General features: G+C 41.5%; 2 protein-coding genes across 7 annotated transcripts in view; one reads left to right on the forward strand and one right to left on the reverse strand.

Moving 5' to 3' along the window:
* Positions 1-19,195, reverse strand: part of NMNAT1 (nicotinamide nucleotide adenylyltransferase 1) — a 229,078-nt gene that overhangs the window by 57,782 nt on the left and 152,101 nt on the right. For 2 of the 6 annotated variants that reach the window (XM_078642271.1, XM_078642278.1), the window contains exon 1: positions 267-397. The exons of the other annotated variants lie outside the window; for them this stretch is intronic. In XM_078642271.1, the coding sequence (XP_078498397.1) occupies positions 267-300 (34 nt within the window). In that variant the 5' untranslated portion in view covers positions 301-397. Of the gene's footprint in view, positions 1-266; positions 398-19,195 lie in introns of those variants that run through there. 6 annotated transcript variants of the gene reach the window in all.
* Positions 1-19,195, forward strand: part of LOC144754468 (uncharacterized) — a 129,173-nt gene that overhangs the window by 50,155 nt on the left and 59,823 nt on the right. The window contains exons 2-4 of the mRNA XM_078642284.1: positions 216-350; positions 2,379-2,441; positions 11,098-11,177. Coding sequence (XP_078498410.1) covers positions 277-350; positions 2,379-2,441; positions 11,098-11,177 — 217 coding nt within the window. The 5' untranslated portion in view covers positions 216-276. The remainder of the gene's footprint in view (positions 1-215; positions 351-2,378; positions 2,442-11,097; positions 11,178-19,195) is intronic.

Here is a 19,195-nt window from a genome sequence, read left to right on the forward strand (position 1 = left end):
AAATGGTCAGGTTACGAGTTGCAAACTTTGTTTTTTCTCACGGTGTTTTTTTTTATGTATACACGCAGAGCTTTTTATATATGTAGAGCCAGCATCTCCCAGTTTTACCCATGCGTAATGACAACTACTTTTCCAGGCGTCTAAGGCTTTTTCCAATCCTTTTCTGGTTCGTACTTTCACCACTACAGCTGACATTCTCTGTTATTTCCTTACAGGTGCTGCTCCATGAAGCCAACTGCTCTAACTCAATGCACAAGATGAACAACCTGTTTCACGATGATCCATTACTTCATGGCTCATGCTGCTTGCCACCTGAGCCGCTGCCTGCCTCTCCAAGCCCGCTGCAGACTGTGAGTGCGCTGAGGAGTGTGACAGCCACGCCCCTCGTACCCGGATCTTTCCCTCGGGAGCCCAATCACTTGGGAATGCCCTTATTCCCTCCCTCATCCTCAGGACTGAGACCCCAATGGCTGTGTGAGAGGGCGTGTCTGTCTCGCTTGCACGTCATAGGACGGGGTCTCTGATGGTTCAAGCACTCTTTCTGGGCACCAACACCCCTTGCCTATTCCTGCCTAGGTCCATTTGTTGAGTGCCTCCGTGGAGTTCAACGTGAAACCTGCAGTTCGCATATTCGAATCCCAGCGGGGTCAACTAAGGTTTCCATCCCTCACGCATTAACAGAATGGTAATCATAAAGCTGAATACTAAGAAAACCCATGTTTAACCCCCTAGAGGCAATTCAGCGTGTGCAACACCACATCATACACTGTTATGAATATGGAGAGGAGAGCAATGCTGAACAAATCCATTAATACCGAAACAAAAAAAAATGGTGCAAAAACCACACAACCTGATGCCTTCAACAGTTCACCAAACAAACTTTGGTGAACGTTGGAAAGAGTTCGCAAAAGGATCAGACCCGGATGTGAGAGTTAGGTCAATTTAAAAACACACACACAAAAAAGGACTACCTCAAGTAATACCTAACGACCGACCCCTCGTCAGGTCCCAGCACCGGCTCACTGGTGAAGATAAATTAGCAATTTAAAACACTGTCACCGCAATATTCAGGAAGTGCCCTAGTCGGACCTGGTTAGCCTACTGCAGTGTCTGTGGAGTAACAACCTCCCCTTTAAACCCCCAAATCAATGTCTTAGTTTCATTTGAGCCATTGAGCAAAATAATTGGTCCAATGTATATGGCATTTTGTCATGCCATAACAGCTCATGCGAGATGGAATTTCCCAGTTGCACAGACATCCCAGCAAACTGCAAGAGAGTTCCATTCTGCACTGTTCTGGCCAAGGTCACAGCCGGAGGTGGAAGAGTCCATCTCCTACATGGTGCACGCTGTATCGCCACAGCAGGTACCCCGCAGGTGAGGGTGAACATTTACAGGGGCAGACGTCGCTGTGCACAAAACACTTGGGAATAGCTTGGCTGGCGAACTGATAGGTGCAGGTTTTCTGCGATGCGGCAAATGAAACACTTGCTGATTATACTGTTCATGTATGCCAGGAGACAACATCGAGTCAAGAATAAAGAACTGACTGGGGGTGAATGTATGATTCATTCAGCATTCCGTCCATTATTTGTTTGCGTAGCAAGAATAAGGAACAGCCTTGAATACACAGGGATAATGCAAAGTGTCGACTCGGCAGGGCACTCTTCACTCTATGATTCAGAGAAACAATGGTAGTATGGGTGGAAAGTAATAGGTTATGCAGTTCTCTGCACACCCTTTGAGTCGGCTACCCTTTCAGTCCTAAAAGAATTAGATAAAAATAGTCGACTGCTCATCTTTTGGGAAGCCATTTTCATTGCGCGGATGATGGGTTTCGAAATAAGCGATATTTATCAAATACCCACAAGAGTTTCTACCTGCAATCTTAGACTCACTTTCAGATTTGGTAAAACCTATAGATTACCATTCAACCCCCATCCAGTATGTCCTTGACTTGGACTGTTCAGATCGAACATGCAGACCCTCGCTGTGCAGGAGAATATTAAGTTCAGTTTCTTTGGGACATTTCTCAGTGTCCAAGGTGAGGAAGGAGAGGTCTCAAACAACAGGGCATGTTCCTTCAGGCTCCACCTTTGGGTAGCGTTCTAGATCTCGCAGGAGCATGTTAACACCTTTAAACTCAGAGCTATACCTGTGGCATTGGTTAGTGTAACTGGGAATGGCACTGCAGTGCCATATTCTGTATTGAGAGTGTCGGGAGAGTGGTTTTGTGACTGTGTGTGACTGTGTGAGTTAGGACATATCTTCCTGAAGCCCATGTGCGTGTCTGTGTTCGTAAGCGCTTCTCTTCCAGTAGTACAGGTGCATGTAGAAGATGGTCAAACATGTATTTAACCTCATCTTTCTCTTTTCAGACTGGTCATCGAGCTGCTTTTGGGGAGCTCCAGTCTCGCTCTACAGGTCTATGTGCTGATGAGGTGAGAGAAAAACACCTGGATAGACAGTTGAGGTAAACTGTCTTGCCAAACCTCTGAGGTGGGTGTGCGCGACTTGGGTATCTTACCTTCGGTACCTCCTTCAGAAGTGTGCGCCAGGGATCTTGGGAAACATGCAGTGGCAGCCTGCCCCATGCTTTATGTCCTCACACACAAACGCAGCTGTTGTTCTCTGACAAAGAGCCAACAGAGTGGGCCTGGGGGATTCCCAAACTGGAATTAAGAAAGGGCTCTCTTGAGAAAGGCTGGCGCCATCTGAAACAAACAGGTGGCCAAGCTAGACTCCAACATGCAACTCCAAGCTCCACTAGTATACCCTGCGCTTCAGCAGGTTAGCAACGACTGGTTTGGTGATTACCTCTGGGCTCCTTGCTCACCTAAAAGCACAATCATGCACTTCCAGTTAGAGTTATCGTTTCATACAATACCAGGAGCCATGGTTTAAAATATTCATCGTCATACAGCCATGTAAAGTGCCATCTGAAACACTGAAGTCAGTTCCTGTGCTTTTCTTGATACCTTTAGAGGCAAACACAGGACTATCAAAAGTCGCAGCAAGTCAATGGAGAAAATCAGCCCAAACCAAGCAACTACATAACAAACACACCTCAGAACAAGTAGGTGAGCAGTGGCGGTGAGGAATCTGCAGATAGATAGAGTATTCATCAGAAATATCATTAGATTCTTTACTCAATCAATACCAAACCAGCACCCCAACGAGGTGGGCCTGATGGGCAGTATAGTTAAATAGTGCCACAGGTAAAGTCAGACAGTCTACTGATCCCACAGAGAGGTAAAGTATGCTTAAAGATGTAACAGCAAAACCAGAGACAAGCTAAATCTGGGAAAGCAACCCCAACCAAGGGTAAGTACATGCGTCAATGAAAGTAAGAACCTTGGCCCTAGGGCTCTAGCCAGAAGAAGAAATCCAATGCATGCTTAGGGCAAAACAACAGAGAACCAACAGTGATTTACTGGTGCTAAAGTAGAAGAAATTCCAGACAGTGGTACAAAAGTCTTACAAAGGGTTCAAATGGGGAATAGCGTCCTGGAAGCAGGGGTAACATCTCATTCAACTCCAGACAGAAGCACAATACAGGCCATGATAAGACACACAGGAGGCAGATGCCATTGCAGCTGATGGAGGGCGACAGCAGACAAATGTACAGCATGAAAACTAGCAGATTCACAACAGACTGCCACCCATCAGTTGCCAAGGGAAAATGGAACCAACACACCATTTCCAGTAAAACAGGGTAAACAGTAATAATCACAGAGTCACCAATCAATACAAAAGCCCACCACTGACGACGTGACACCTCAACAGCCTAGCAATCAAGCAACCTACAAGGAGTGCACACCAGGAACCGGTGTACAAGTTAAACATATGGCAAGGGAAATATAACCGAAGTTGAACAACCGAAGGAGAGTCTAGGAGTCCACCCATTACAAAATATACTGTGGAGACGTCTCCCCCATCCACAATTAGAGCCAAAGAGGGGCCTCCTGATAAAAGGACAGACAACTCAGCAGGGAAAAAAGACACAAGCTAGATTGACAGAAAGGACACCAGACAAGGACTCACCCCATGACAGTACAACTAGATGGTTTCACAATTTTTTATTGGGAGTTTCCAACAGAATAAAAAACATACATACACGAATGATAAAACTAAATATAATTGACCATGATGCGAGCAACAGATATGGTAGTGAGACAGTGAGATATGGTAGTGAGACAGTACAACTAGATGTATCATCCTGCCACAGCAGGCAGTGGTGAGGTATGGGGCCAAGTCCAACAACAGTGGGGTGGTAATGAGCAAAGGGAAGAACTTCCATGAAAACACAGATATTGAACAAGACTGAAGCTACTCAACACTTTGGCACCCCAAATAGTCATTGGCCCTCGAGCTACCATCAGAAAACCCGAGCTGTTCCTGAAGTCAACATGAACGAGGGATTTGTTTCCTTGAATAGACAATGGACCCCCTGAACCAAAAGTCTTGTGGGACAACACAACCTTTACTGCAAACAGGTGAGACCAATTGAAGGGTGAATCAAGTGGGACAGCCGTAATCTAGAAGAGGAGGCCAGGCGGCCCAAATGGGAAAGGCTACACAGGGACACAGAATAACCCCTGGACCTGGTGGCAGAGTATGCCAAATCAAGAACAAATCTGAGAAGCAGTTTCGTGGCGCCAAAAGCGTCATATCACCTCCACAAAGGGTCCACTTACATGATGTGGAAAAAGTGTAACTATCTTTTCTAACTCCTTTAAAAGGCATTGGAGTAACACACAGAATTATGGAGGGAGAGACCTCTGACGAGAACACTTTCTTCCTCAATCCATCAATACTCCACCAACCCTTCTCCAGAGTAGAGGAGAAATTATCAAAGCAAGTGCTGCCGGACCTGGAGACCAAAGAGGGAGGCCATGCTAATTAATCTGTTAGAGCAGCAGAAGACACTAGTGGGTGATTCAAACACAAACAGCTGGACCCAAGGCAGGCCTGTTTAAATACGGACCCTGAGCGCCTCATGGATGACCAACAAGGGTTCCAATGAGGAGGAATAAGGTTGTGGGATTTCTGTCAACAAGTCAGTCTCTACTTCCACCCTTAAGTGGTGTAATCGAAAGACCAAAGCTGCCTTTCACAAGAATTTAAGGAGAGGACATCCTCCAAAGACAGTTTGGAAGACCAATGTTGGTCAAATTTAGGCTTGGAGACCACTGGCAAAATGGAAATTCCATTAGAACTATTTCACAGAGTCAGAGGAAGAAGGAGAAAGGCCTTCCCCCTGCCTGGCAGAAGCATCTGAATGCAATACCATGCTGTGTAACTGCTCGAAGCTTGTACCAGAGTCAACAAAACACCCAGAGACCTGAACAATGGGTAGCATTTCTAGATAGTGCTCATCCACCAAATCGTGACCTATACGTTTGTGCCATTCAGAACAGTCTCCCAGCGTCGAGGAACGAATGGTGCTAGAGGTAAAGGACAGGCTGATGTCATCCCTGATACCAACGCAGGAATCAAAGACAAAGAAATTAACAAGGCTCTTCAGCCATAAAACCAGAATCATAGAGGTCAAACCGCTATCAAAAAGACTAACTGTGTTGGGGTAGAAAGCCCAAGCCGAGGAGAGTTTGAAAGACCTGAAGGCACCTGTGGGTTTTCACACACGTCACCACCTGAGCAGGGTCAGCGCCAGGCACAGGAAAAGCCAGAACCAGATCTGGAATGAAACTGGGCCCCAATGTCCAGGCCTCTGCTTAGCAAGCAACAGCAGAGCATGAGGACGAAGTCAATGACGAAGTCAGGGAATTGGGCCGCCGACAAAGAGACATGCAAATGAGTGGGAGCAGCACTGCATGGGTGAACTTTCCTCAAGCAGACAAAGCTGAAAAAATCCACCTGAGATATCACCAATAGCTCACTCCGTGAGCCAGGTCTGAAGCTCCCAGATTGACCATCTGAATGCATGGTACTCTAAAGACATCCAATGCCCACTAGAGGAAGATGAGAACAAGAATAATGTAATAAAAAACAGGTGCACGCCCAGGGTGCCTAATTGCCAGTCACTGTATTGAACAGTGCATCTAAGGAGAGTAGTTTGAATCTGTGAATATAGTCTGGGTAGCAAGAGGATTTTGTGGCAACAACCTACACTAGTTTCAAGTTCAAGATATAGATATTTTATTTAGAAATGACACAGATTGACATTCCTAATGGGTGCCAAGCATGAAGAGAGAGAGAGCATCTATCCTAGAAGTCTCCAAGTCAGAACAACCAGGTTACAGAACCTTATTAAACAGAGGCTTGCACAACAAAGTTTAGTAGTACAATACTCCTTATGTAAAGGCCAGTTCAACATGAGTCCATATAGGGCTATAACAGTCTTCTTTTATTTTAGATGTCTAATCAAAAATCAATCAGAGCTTAAGAAACACGTTTCGTCATATTGGCACTTTTGCTAATGATTTTGTCAGGGCATAAAAATATATATGTTTGAATTAAAGATACTGTAAAATAAATGGATGTTCAGCATAATAAAATGTGGTGTATTCCGAGATCACTCAGGTTTAAACAAATGCAGATACAGAGACCAGCGAAGAATAGTAGCCACATTGTGCCAAAGTATAATGCGTTCCGTGGTTTCAGACACTTTGCAGGGTTAACTTAAGCTAATTTGGTTGTTCCTATTACACTCCGACTCCAAACTATAGAGTAAATGTATATTGTTGGGACTTCTCACAGGTTTGTTATACATGATTTTGTTGTTCTGATGAAAGGCATGGACCTGCCCAAAACGCACAGAGATGAAATCTCACATTGGGGAGATTTTAGGTGGCCATCACGCATTCCAGCTGACTCACATTGTGGATTCAATTTCAGGAGACAGTTCAACCCTCCCTGCCAAACCTGACCCCAATCAGACAATCCCAGTGCATCCTTTGCAGATTGCTTATCAATTTTTAAAATGAACAAAGGTTTCAGGCAGGTCCGCAACAATACGTCCCTTTATGACATTTTTGGTATTAACAATTTGGATTGAATATGATTAAAATACTTTGAATTTTCATTTTTATATTAGTTTACTTTGAACACATTATATAAAAACAGACTTACTTCAATTAGCTCTAAGAAACACATGCATGTGTCACACTGTAATATTGGGCATCTAGCAATTTAAATTAGGCACATAAACAGAACATATATCAGTTTCTATATGTGCTGTGTAGTGCAATGTTCATGATCTAGTCATTTTAATTTAGTAGCCAACCGAACATAAATGAACACATGATCTAACCAGATAGAAAGATACAAGAAGTAAATGAGTCAATTCAACATTTTAGTCAAAACACTACCATGCCTTTAATAAGGTTCACGATTTGACATGATATAAACCCGTATTTATGATTAAATGTCCGAAAACATTATATAATACAAAGTGGCGCATCAGCTCTGGTCATTCCAATATGGAGCGTAACTAATACGGAGACAATTATTTATATGTACCATAGAGCAGATCATTAAAATGTATTGACATAAATATTTGCCATATAGAACATGTGATGTTGTACTTTCACCCAATCATTCATAAATACACGTAAGCAAATGGATAACCACCAGGAGTTCTGCCTAGTTAAATTTGCATTCTAGTTCAAAGTAAGGCTTCTGCTTCCGGGATGCCGGAGCTTTACTGTCTTCTAAACAATAAAGAGATGCAAGAAAGATGTACTAATGGAGCATCTCTGCAACATTCACTATGCACCAGACTCTAGGTAAGCAAGTTTGAAGTGGTCACCCTTTTCCGACTAGGTTTTAAAGGTTGGTCTTCACTTTCACCTTTTGGGAGGACAATGTAATTCCTACTGTTAAACTACATAGGCATTCCTGCATTCAAAATAGGTTTTGATACAAACAGAATTCTAATCTATAGATAACATTTGCAAAAATTAATACATTAGTGATTGTGCTCACACAGACAACCATATACCATGACATGACTACAATAGGGCAGATATTGAGCAAACACTGTTTATATAAGGTATTAATTTCAGATTTTAATTCACTTTTACTCTTCTAAACAACTTTTTTATTAATGGCTGGTATGCGCACAAAAAGAATCTCTGCACTATATACAAATATTTTCTCAGTGGCAAAATAAAAGAACATTTTAAAGAATTATAATTGTGTTCTTTAATATATAAATAAACATGGTGCCCATTAAAATATTTATATCGGACATTTCTTATGAAAGGCTATAAATTGATGTTATAGATCCATGTTAAATTGTGAGATGAAAGAACACTAGGACTCTATGTTATTTAGCAAATGCAATTTACATGGTCTAGCCTAATATTCACAGTCGACAATATTTAAGGTCCGTCAAGAAGGCTGGCTCCCATTCTTAAGACATACATCTTCAATCTACTACTTCTGGAGTAGGGTTTGTGCCAATCACAAACTACTACATTTGTTTGGTCAGGCTTTTTAAATATGTGTACCACCGTAGATATCTAGCACGTAGAAAACCGACTACAGTGATTATAGTGATTTTCTATTAATGAAGTTACACTTGAAACCAGCAGAGCCATTATAGCAGTGTAGAAATACTGGCAGAAAATAATCAACGAGTTACATTTAATATGTTAAAAAAATTAAGTTACACATATCATTTTCACTCCTTTTCACAATGTTTAAATGATTTGTTTTTTTTTTACAATTTGACCATAGGTCAATATACACAGAATCTTGAGATAGAGACTGTATGAAAATAGGATTCCTTCACTTATAGATTAATAATCAAACGAGAATATCAATAAAATAATTTAAGATTAATACCCTGGTAATTCAAAAGAGAACATGTGCGTAAGACACTTATACTTTGATAATTAGTAACAAACCCATATGCTATTTGATATTGCAACATATTACCAACTCATTTTCAGAAAGGATGAATTATATTGGTACAGTGGAGAGTGGGTTACATCACAACGTGGGTTACATCACAACATGGCTCACAGCAAAGCGCTTAGTATGTGCTCCTTTAAAGAGTGAATCACAATAGAAATATTCATATTCATGATGGTATTGACCAGATATGTTACCTTTATGACTTGGTTAATTACTGACTTACTGATGAATGACAACTAATTTATGTTAATATTTAAGGTTTCTGAGTTAGACTCATGAATATATTAGACTGTGGTTCATTTGTAAGGATATGCGTTCTTCTGCCATTTTACAATTAAACAGACAACATTTTTAAACACTAAACCTACATTGCACCTGTGATTTTGTTGCTTAATTTCTCATGTTACGTTTTAGTACATTCTCGAGAGATTTTTGTTAAAGCAATTTTTAAGTCATAAAATCAATGGAATAGACTTATGTAAATGACCTTGGGAAGGTCGGAATGTTGGAACAAAATGCGTCAGCTGGGCTGATGTTTTTTTTATCAGTGGAAAAATCTTAAAGAAAATAAAACAAATGATCCAATTATATAATGGAGTTATTGTAACAGTGTAGATGCTTATTGTCTGGAACTCCTCATGGGGATGTATAACATTACAACGCATGCTTTTACATCGCATGCCTTTACAACGCGGTATTTACAACGAATACCTTTACAACGCATAGTGCTTTTAGGCGCTGGATAGTGAATTGTTTAATTTACTATTCCAACTCCAGTCCCCGTGGATAGTAGGGAAGGTGTTGGATAGTACATTAAACCTATTCCCTATCCTAGAGCGCCCCCCAGCGCAATGCGTTGTAATGGTTTGCGTTGTAAAAGTTGCGTTGTAAAGGCACTGCATGGTAAAAGTTGCGTTGTAAAGGTTGTTCACCCCTCATGGACCTCTTAGCGATGATAGGATATGATGTACCTCATCATGACCTTCAAGGGATGCTCCTTGGGTGGGTATAGGACATAACCCCCTCCTTCTAATGATATACAGCCTTGGCCCTCCTGCTGGCGAACTGATTGGTGGCCTATTGCTGGGACAGAAGTAGATGCCCCAAATATAAACAACAGTGGCTTAATTATTTGATACATTGTAATGAACGTGAATTATATGCAGAACTACTGCCAACCGCTGCCTGACCCAGGGCCCACTCAAGACCTTCCTGCTGGCGGATGGTACACACAGTGATTGGGTGGAATGCGACTAGGTGGAACTGAGTGAACTGATTTGAGGTGCTTAAGGCCTGTACTGCGTGACTCATTTAGGACTATAAAAAGACACACAACTCATGGACGGAATACAGAACAAATCAAAACATTCATCCCCAGTCAAGAGATCTGGGTTAAACCCATCATTCTTTTGCTCACCATGCCACCTCAGTTTAGACCTGGCCATATGCAAATCAGTCTTGACCCTGTGCCTCATGGGAACAGTCCAGACCCGAACCGTGGGTCTTTTGCTTTCATTAAGGACTATGGCATAATGCCCATGAGATATCATGATGCTGCATGCTCGAGCTACCGCCGAATAGCATGTTTACCTTTGAAGTAGGAAGAGTGGTGGGTGGAGGATGGCGGCACCCCTTCCAGGGCCTGGGGACAATATGATGCAAGTTTTTCTGTAACATCATAACGATAATAGGTGGGCGAAGGATCTACTTCAGTGATGTCTACATGCTACACGTCTGTGTTTTACTGTTTATGGAATGATAAAATATATTTTTTTAATTAAAAAGAAATGAAAGTTATAAAATCGAGATATCTCTTGTTCTATTTGTATCTAAAATATTGTAAAGGTTGACGATGTATTATATTTAAAATTTGACTGATTTGAAAGGAGTGCCTCTCTGTGTTGTTATAAAACATAGGGAAATGGTGAAATATGTGCAATACTTATTGAAACCATTGGCGATTGAGCTCTAGGAAGAATGCTCCTAACGTGTGATATAGTAGTAAACATAGGTGATGCAGTGAAGTCCCACTGCTGCCATTGTAAATTGTTTGTTATACGACATATATACACACAAAATACCCCTATAATGTAAAGGTCAATATAGCGACACATAAACAAGCATTTAAGAACCTTGGAAGGGGGTGGCACAAGTGGTGAAGTCTTAAATTCGTTTTAGAAGTTGAAATATTTGACCTGGCCTTTTTTGTTTCAGACCGACTTCTTCACGTTATTGCAACCAGCCGCTGCTCAATAACTTGGTGTGTCAGATCGGCTTCACAGTCTGCAGCCTAGGTGAGCACAACAGAATCTTGGGCCGAAATGGAGCTTGAATGAATTCACGGGTTTCGCTGCAGTGTATTCTGTTAGTACGCATTATTGAACATCCCAAGTTTATACACAGTGGGAGTCCAGTCTGCTTGGTTGCAGATGCGGGTGTTTAAGGATAGTATCTTTATTACCAGGGCAAAAGGACCATTAAAATACAGGTGTCTGGGAGCTGATGGTATTGAACACCTTGCACGCACTAATTGTAAAAGCACTCACACTACGCAGCCATAAGGATCACCAGCAGTTAGATGTTACAGTATCTGAACATGCAGAGGCACTAAATGGCAGGAGCATTACTAAGAAAATAGGCTATAGCACCTGGTCCATGCAAAGAATGACAAAACACATTCTGCAGAACAGACAAAGCAGATGACCTTTTTGAGGAGGTCCTTCTGTTTGATTTGTACTGTTATGGGTTGACTAAACTTGCCAGAAACATTTTGTAGGATCTCTGGACAAACTACGTGGCAGTAAAGTGGATGGGCTTCTGAATACCTTTTTTCCCCTGGACCCAGTGGTCGAAGTGGGCGGGATCGGAAGGGCATGGCATGCCCCTACTTCTTTTATTAAAAAGATTCTGTTCCCCTACTTTCTCTTTTCAAAACTGTGTCCCAGGACGGCAGAAATAGAAAAGGCATTCAGATAAGGCTCGGCTTGCTTTCGTGGAAGTTCGGGGACGGGCAGAGAAGAAAAAGGACTCTGTCTCTTCCTTACTGCCCAGAGAAGACACGGACAATGGCCTCTTCTTTTCTTTGCTGGCAGCTGCCCCCCCCCTCTCTTCCTATTATTCCCTCTTTTTCTGTCTTGCTCCTCACTTACTGAAAACCGTGACTTGAAGAAATGGTTCACAACCTCTCTTTCCTTCTTTCATTTAGTTGCTTCCCTGTGAAATGGATCCAAAAAAGAAAAATAATCTTGCGGGTAATGCCCTTTTTCTGACATTTTTCTATTCCAAAGTGCAGCCTTCGGATGGAGAGAAATAAAAGGTTTTAAATATGAAAAATACATAACTAAATAAAGAAAGACAGAGTGTTTGCAGTAGCCAGATTGGTTTTATTCACATCCAAACACATCAGCCTCACTTTACCGACTTTGCAGTGAAGCGCTACTTTTGTTTTCTCGTCTTTCTTTGAACAGCATTGTTGTCCCCAGGTGCGGAAGTGCACCATTCCTGGATGTATTGCAACACCTGGTTGATGGGTGGATAAGAAAACAAAATGTGCTCTGTGTTTATGGTGTGGTCTTTTTAAACCATACTGCTTACGTTTGGAAGGAAATAAGCAATGGACATTGAAACCGTTGAAACGGTTCCCTTCAGGGCCCTGAAGTCATGTCCTTAACTTTTCAGGTAAAACCACTCGCTGATTTTTGAATAGTGAGTGAGAGATCGTTATGGTTATGTTTGCTTTTACTTTTTATTTTTTAGGCAGCATATTACTCTTATCAAGTGCATAATTTGAATTGAGCCACGTCCAAGTGTTTATAGCGGGCACAATTAGGTTGTAGCTGAAGGCAGTGCGAGTTTCTCCCAGTGGGGCAGTATGGTGTTCAGTGGGGGAGAGTATGTGGCACTGTGGCCAGAGCTGTCTAATTTGGAGCTGGGGAACCGGGTTCAGCCTTCATGACCAGTCCACCAGACCATTCTACTGAGGGAGCATATTACCATGCTAGACCTTAGAAAGCCTGATGTCAGGGCACAAGCATGTGTACCCTAGTGGTGTCAATTGTGGGTTAACCTTGAAGGCCTGTCCACCACAATCCATACTGAAGTTCATCTCCAGTCTTGCGGGCAGGCCTAAGAAGCAGCACACACTAGAGCAACAGTGATCCAGTCACTGTGACATGGTCACTGAGGTCACATGAACCTTGAGCAGGTTAGGGCGGAGCGAACGGTGTGACCGCACTGGGTAGCTATTTCGGGTGGGGGCGTAGTGTTTACAAGTATATTATGTTGTTTAAAAACTTGTTGCCTCCTTCCTGGCCTCCAGAAATTTTCAGCAACAATAAAAATGTCATGATAACTTCGGTGATTAATGTTCTTCCTAGAGAGAGATCAGAGTTTTGTCTAGTGGAAGGGTTGACTCTTGGAAAGGTAGCACAGCGGGTTAATGTGCCTGCTGCGAAGAACATGTACCATGCAGATCACAAAGTGCACATAATGTTAACTAGGTTAGTAGGTTACTGCTTTTGTCAGCGAGATCCTTTTGTTACTTACATTTATAAGTTACAATCCTAACATAGAACATTGAGCTATTAAACTATACTGCCTACTAGTATGGTTGTCATGTGGCTTCTACACCTTGTAGTCCTTTGTCTTATGTAACATTTCCTATACAGTGATTTACACATGTATAAATGATTGTCTCTGTGTAGTGTGTGTGATGTAAAGTGCTCTGACACCGTACACTGGTATGAGTGGCGCTGTAAATCAAATTAAATGCATCTGAGAGAGAGTGTGGTTATGGAGACTTGAGGGGGACTGTTAAAGAATGGTAGTGAGGGAGTCCGAGGCGTAGGGGCAAAAACATTGTTGCACAGGGCGCCACCAGCACTAAAGCCGGCCCTGCTATCGAGCCACTGGAATTATGCAGCAATGTGGGACAGAATGATGCTGCAGTGTTGACTAAATTATGCAACAAAAAAAAGGCTGCAGCGTAATGCAATATATTTTCTTATACTTTCTTATTTAGACATTTTTACACGTGTTAAGTCTCTGCAAAGATTCTGCCTCATTACTATCAGTATAACATTCAAATGCAGCAGTGAGAAAGGTGATCAGTCAACCTTTGCAGAGGGCCGTCCACTTTGCAGCAAACGTTTTTTTGTAACTTTTTATCAGTTTGAGCTACAAAAATGATTAGTTAAAACTGTAAGATTATGCAGTGGATGATGTATTATGTGGCAAATATGGCAGAGCCATAATTATATAGAAAACATTTGCAAACTAGGATATTTTGCAATTCATGTTTGAACTGCTCTTGTGGAAGAAGGGAGGAGAAGTGCTAATGAGAGAAACTGCATGGCTTGGAGACAAATGACTTGTGATTCCACTTTTAAGCGTATTTGGGACATTGTGTGATTGGAAATATATCCCACTTTGTGAATGTATTTGAATGCCAATAACTCCTATTAAACCTTAAATAATCAACAGTATCCATTGGTTGAATTAAATAACACAATAAGCTGTAACTGGTCGGTGAAATGCCAACCAAATACTAAAAATTGGGATGTTTGGCACATTCTGGCCACACCTCTGACTCTGCCCACTGATCCAATCCTTGGGTTATCTTCGCCCTCGGAGTCTCCCCCCACAGTTCCCCTACTATTTTTCCCCAACTTCGACCACTGCCTGCACCATGATTTTTGACTAGGACTTCCACGTCCTCCTGTAGTGCCTCATGATTTGACTCTCTCTCTTGCTCTCCTATTGCTGATGTTAATTTGTTATCCTACCACTTTCCAAAAGTACTTGCGTTTTGACTTTGTGTTACACCCTCTTCTGCACCTCCTGGTTTAAATTGTTTACATTCTTCTACCAGTCTACTGTTTGATGGATTATTCTAATTTCATCAGTACCTCAATTACTGCAACGTTGGTCTAGCTTCTTCTGTTCACTTGCTCTTGGACCTCTGTTGTAAACAGTTCTTAGTTCTACAGGGCATTCTGTGCAGCCCTTCTTCTGTTTCCTAATATTGCTTTGCTGGAATGTTTATATGATTCTAAGGTCTGACCTCAGCTTGCTAAATTCTGGACTTTGACAGTTTGTGGTCCGGTTAGCAGGCGAGGCGGACGTGCAGTCTTCTATTAATAAATCTACCTTTATTAGCATAATACTGCTTCAGTGAGATTCTATCTACAACAATTTTGGCGACAAGGAACTTATCAAGATTCTGTGACCTGCTACTTGGACAAGGATTTTAGAATTCCAATAGCGTATACAACCTCTTTCTGTCTGTATCTTATACATTTTTTCTTTTTCCTTCAACTATCAATGCCTCACGTTTTGACCATATTGTACAAACTTCTCACTTTATTTGGATTAATGACAAATTCCTCTACATTTTTCAGGATCGTACAATTGCTTGTTGATTTATTACAACTCCTCCTTTCTTAATCACTCTGTGGATGATTACCTTCCACTCACACCTGCGCCTATTCACTTATTTTCTAGAGTCATCTCTCAATGCCTCCGTCGCTAGCCATTTCTTCTACTGCTTTTTATCATTTAATCTGTTATTGAATAGTACACAATAGTCGATCCTGAGGGATATGGGCCTCGAACCAGAGCTGGTGGACTTTTTATATGCTATTCATAAAAACAATTCTGCAGTTGCTAGGTATAATTGTAATGGGACCTAACATCGACCTGGGATGTGAAAAGAGGGGTACGCCAAGGTTGCATCCTGGCCCCTCTCTTATTCACACTATACATAAATAAATTGGGAGACTCCTTAATAGCTAACTGCAGAGATATCCCTAGATTTGGCAACAAGATGATTCCTGCATTATTATATTCAGACGATACTGTTATTTTAGCAAGAAAGGCAATGGGCCTCCAATCACTTTTAAATGCTTTTATATGGATTCCCTAGATCTATCCATACATTTTTAAAAATCACACACCATGTCCATTGGCCCTGAAAAGTCCCCCAAAAAAGAACACATTCTATTGTAAGGGGATAGAGCTAACAAAGGTCCCAACACTCCCTTACATAGGAGTATTCTTTGATGAAAATGTGTCATGGTGCCCACAAATTGTGCGAAAAAAGACTATTCTTGCAAGAGCGACAGGGGCCACATTAAATTTTGCAAAAAAAGTGGGAGTTAAACCTATTGCGGCCCTGATGAAAATATATAAAGAAAAATGCGTCCCAATGGCCACTTATAACAGCGACATTTGGGGATACATAGAGGGGAGGGGCATTCAACAGGAGGAAAATAAATGTTTATGTAAGGTTTTGGCAGTTCCTTTTTCTACCGCCTCCTACATAACACACGAGGAACTAGGGATGGGATATATTACAAATCAGATTGCAGTGGCTCCCTTGATGAGATGGATGAGAACCTGGGCAAGTCCTACTACTAACTTAAATCAAATAATAATCACTGATTGTTTGGCACTAGATAGAGCCAAACATATCCCCTAGTTCAGATACCTAAAGGATTTGACAGCCTGGTTAGGTCGTCCTGACTTATTTTTAAGCCCCAAACCCATGGACAAAGCTGCTATTAAAACATAAGACCGCAGTTTTTGTCTAAGCGTCAGGGTCTGAGGGAAGAAGAGGAGCTGCAAAAACCATCTGTAAGACGGTACGCTACATTATCTTTCAACAACCAAGCCCAACCCTATTTATTAAGTGTTGGTAAACCTTTCCTTTTTTTTTTTAAACCATTCTTTATTGAGATATTTTTACATTTTTGACAGCCATCCCCCTCCACTCCCACCCACCCTCCCATTCAGGCATGTTGCTCTATATATACATAGTCAGGTGTATCCATGGTATTATACATGTTACGTAATATTTCAATCATATTAATCACAGTTTCGCAAATACACATTATGCCCAGGGATGTTGTATCCATTGTGCAAGGGGATCTCAAATTTCTAATCCCTTCCTTTTCTTTTTCAGTCCCCTCCTACTATAAATAGCTATCTCTAAGCTATATGTTGCTAACAGTCGTGCCCGCCATTGTTGAAAGGTCGGCGGGTTTGGGTCTAGCCAAGCAGATGCAAGACATATTCTGTAGACAGCCATTGAAACAAATAAGAGCCCTTTCATTCTGTTCGGTCGGATATCCCCATCTACTCCTAGCATTATTTCCACTTTTGAGATTTCTATTCTTGAGTCAAAAATTTCTGATAGAAAGGTAGAGATTTCCCGTCTGATAGGGCTGAATGTGACGCATGTAGGGAACATGTGTATTATATCTGCTTCGTGTAGCGTGCATCGTGGGCACTCTGTACCTTTGCCCGTGCTCCACTTAGCTATTTTATCAGGTGTATAATACAGTTGAAAGTATGATTTATGATACTGGGCTTGCAATTTGGTTGACATTATTAATGATTGGGAGAGTTCAAATGCCCTTTGAATTGAACCCTTGGTTGTATCTAGCTTGTTCTGCCATTTTTGAGTATATTTGTCCAGATCATGCGGAAGTTCGGAAACTAAGTTATTATAGATTTCCCCAATTTTAACTGTAGTATTTTTGTTTATTGATTCGATTGTCTGGATTCTCGGGAATTTTGCTCTTCCGCCCCCTTTTTTCATTAAAAAATCTCTAATTTGTAAATCTTTAAAGAAGTCTCGATGTTCTAAACCAAATTCACATTCTAACTCTTCAAATGATTTGAAGCCTGTAAGGGCGTAAAAGGAACCACATCTGGTGATTCTCACTCTTAACCATCTCTTAGTACATGCGTCAGTGAAAGTCTCTGGAAGGTTGTTAATTCTGAAGAGACTCGTATAATAGGAGAACCTTCCAATTCCCAGGAGTTTACGTACATGATTCCATGCGGTATAAATGCCAACTAATGTTTTAAAACGAACTTTCTTGAAATGACAATCATATGTCAATCGCCACAGATGTTCTCCCACTTCATTGCCAAGAATGAGTTCTTGCGGGGTTGGACCCCCCCCTCTTGTCCAAAGTCGCTATTTGGGCCCAATAGCATCCTACTATATTTCAATATTGTAGCCCACCAGTAGACTTTGAGATTAGGCACGGGCAAGGCCTCCTCTCTCTTTCGGGAGAGAGATATATCTATAGGTTCTAAGCGATCATTTATATCCCCAAATGAAGCGAGAGAGTATGTTGTCTACATCTTTAAATATCTGTGGATCAAAATTTAGACATATAGTTCTAAAAAAGTATACAAATGTAGGGAAAAATAACATTTTAATAACATTACATCTCCCTATTATGGTTAGCTGTAAAGTATACAATCTGCTAAGGCTTTTTACCGTTTGCTTCATGAGTGGATCCATATTGATTTTTACCAGTTTATCTAAATTAGAGGTAATGCTTACTCCCAGGTACGTCGCGTTTTCCACTATCCTGTCGTCCTTATAGGTGCTTTTATTATTAATGATTATCTTGTCATGTATTCCTATCGGTTCTGAATCGATCCCCCTATTCCTGACCCTATTCTAGTTAAACAAACCAACAAGTTAACTAGCAGTCAGCCCATGAGGCAGAAATTCCCCATGATGCAGATACCGTTATCTGACGCAGTCACACTACGGCACAGGAACGTGTTATCTGATTAGGTCATAACGCTTGCGATCTAATTAGACAAGCGATATTCCTCCAGCCCCTGATAAGGCATACGGAGTTCTCATAACAAATCAAACCTATGACAACCTGGGCAAAACCCTGCGGCCATTGTTTTGATTTCACCGAGAACTTTAGTAAAAGAATGTGCTAACGAGCAAATCGTATGACATCTTTATTGACGTATCTATGTCCATCCTTACGTCAATCTCGGCACCTTAAAGGTATAAATATTACAGATCTTGCCCTATGCAAACACACGCGTGGTGACGAGACGGAGCAGCCATACTTGCCGAAGCCAAGAGCAGAGCAGACCCCGCTGGCAGCAGCCCCGCCTTCCTGACGCGCTGAGAGAAGCTGCTTTCTCCTGCCGAGAATCCAGCACCGGCGTTTCCGGGTAGCCCTCGCAGGCAACCTGGAATATCGAGACCAGAGAGAGAGATACCATTCCTCATTCATCCTAACTTCCAGGTACAGAACTGAATAACCCCTCACAGAGAATTCTTTAGTTATTCACTTGGCAAAAACAAACTTAACTTAAACTGTAACTTTCTATTCCCGCCCACGTATTAGGCTTAGGTCAGGTACACGGGGTAGGCGTTTTTAGAAACACCAGTTGAGTACGTTTAGTCAAATGTATATGTGTATGTAAATATATTTTATTCATTTTAAACATCATATGGCTTAGAAACCATATCAATGTTTTTACA

The sequence above is a fragment of the Lissotriton helveticus genome, chromosome 5_1 (assembly GCF_964261635.1).
Source record: "Lissotriton helveticus chromosome 5_1, aLisHel1.1, whole genome shotgun sequence".
NCBI lineage: Eukaryota > Metazoa > Chordata > Amphibia > Caudata > Salamandridae > Lissotriton > Lissotriton helveticus.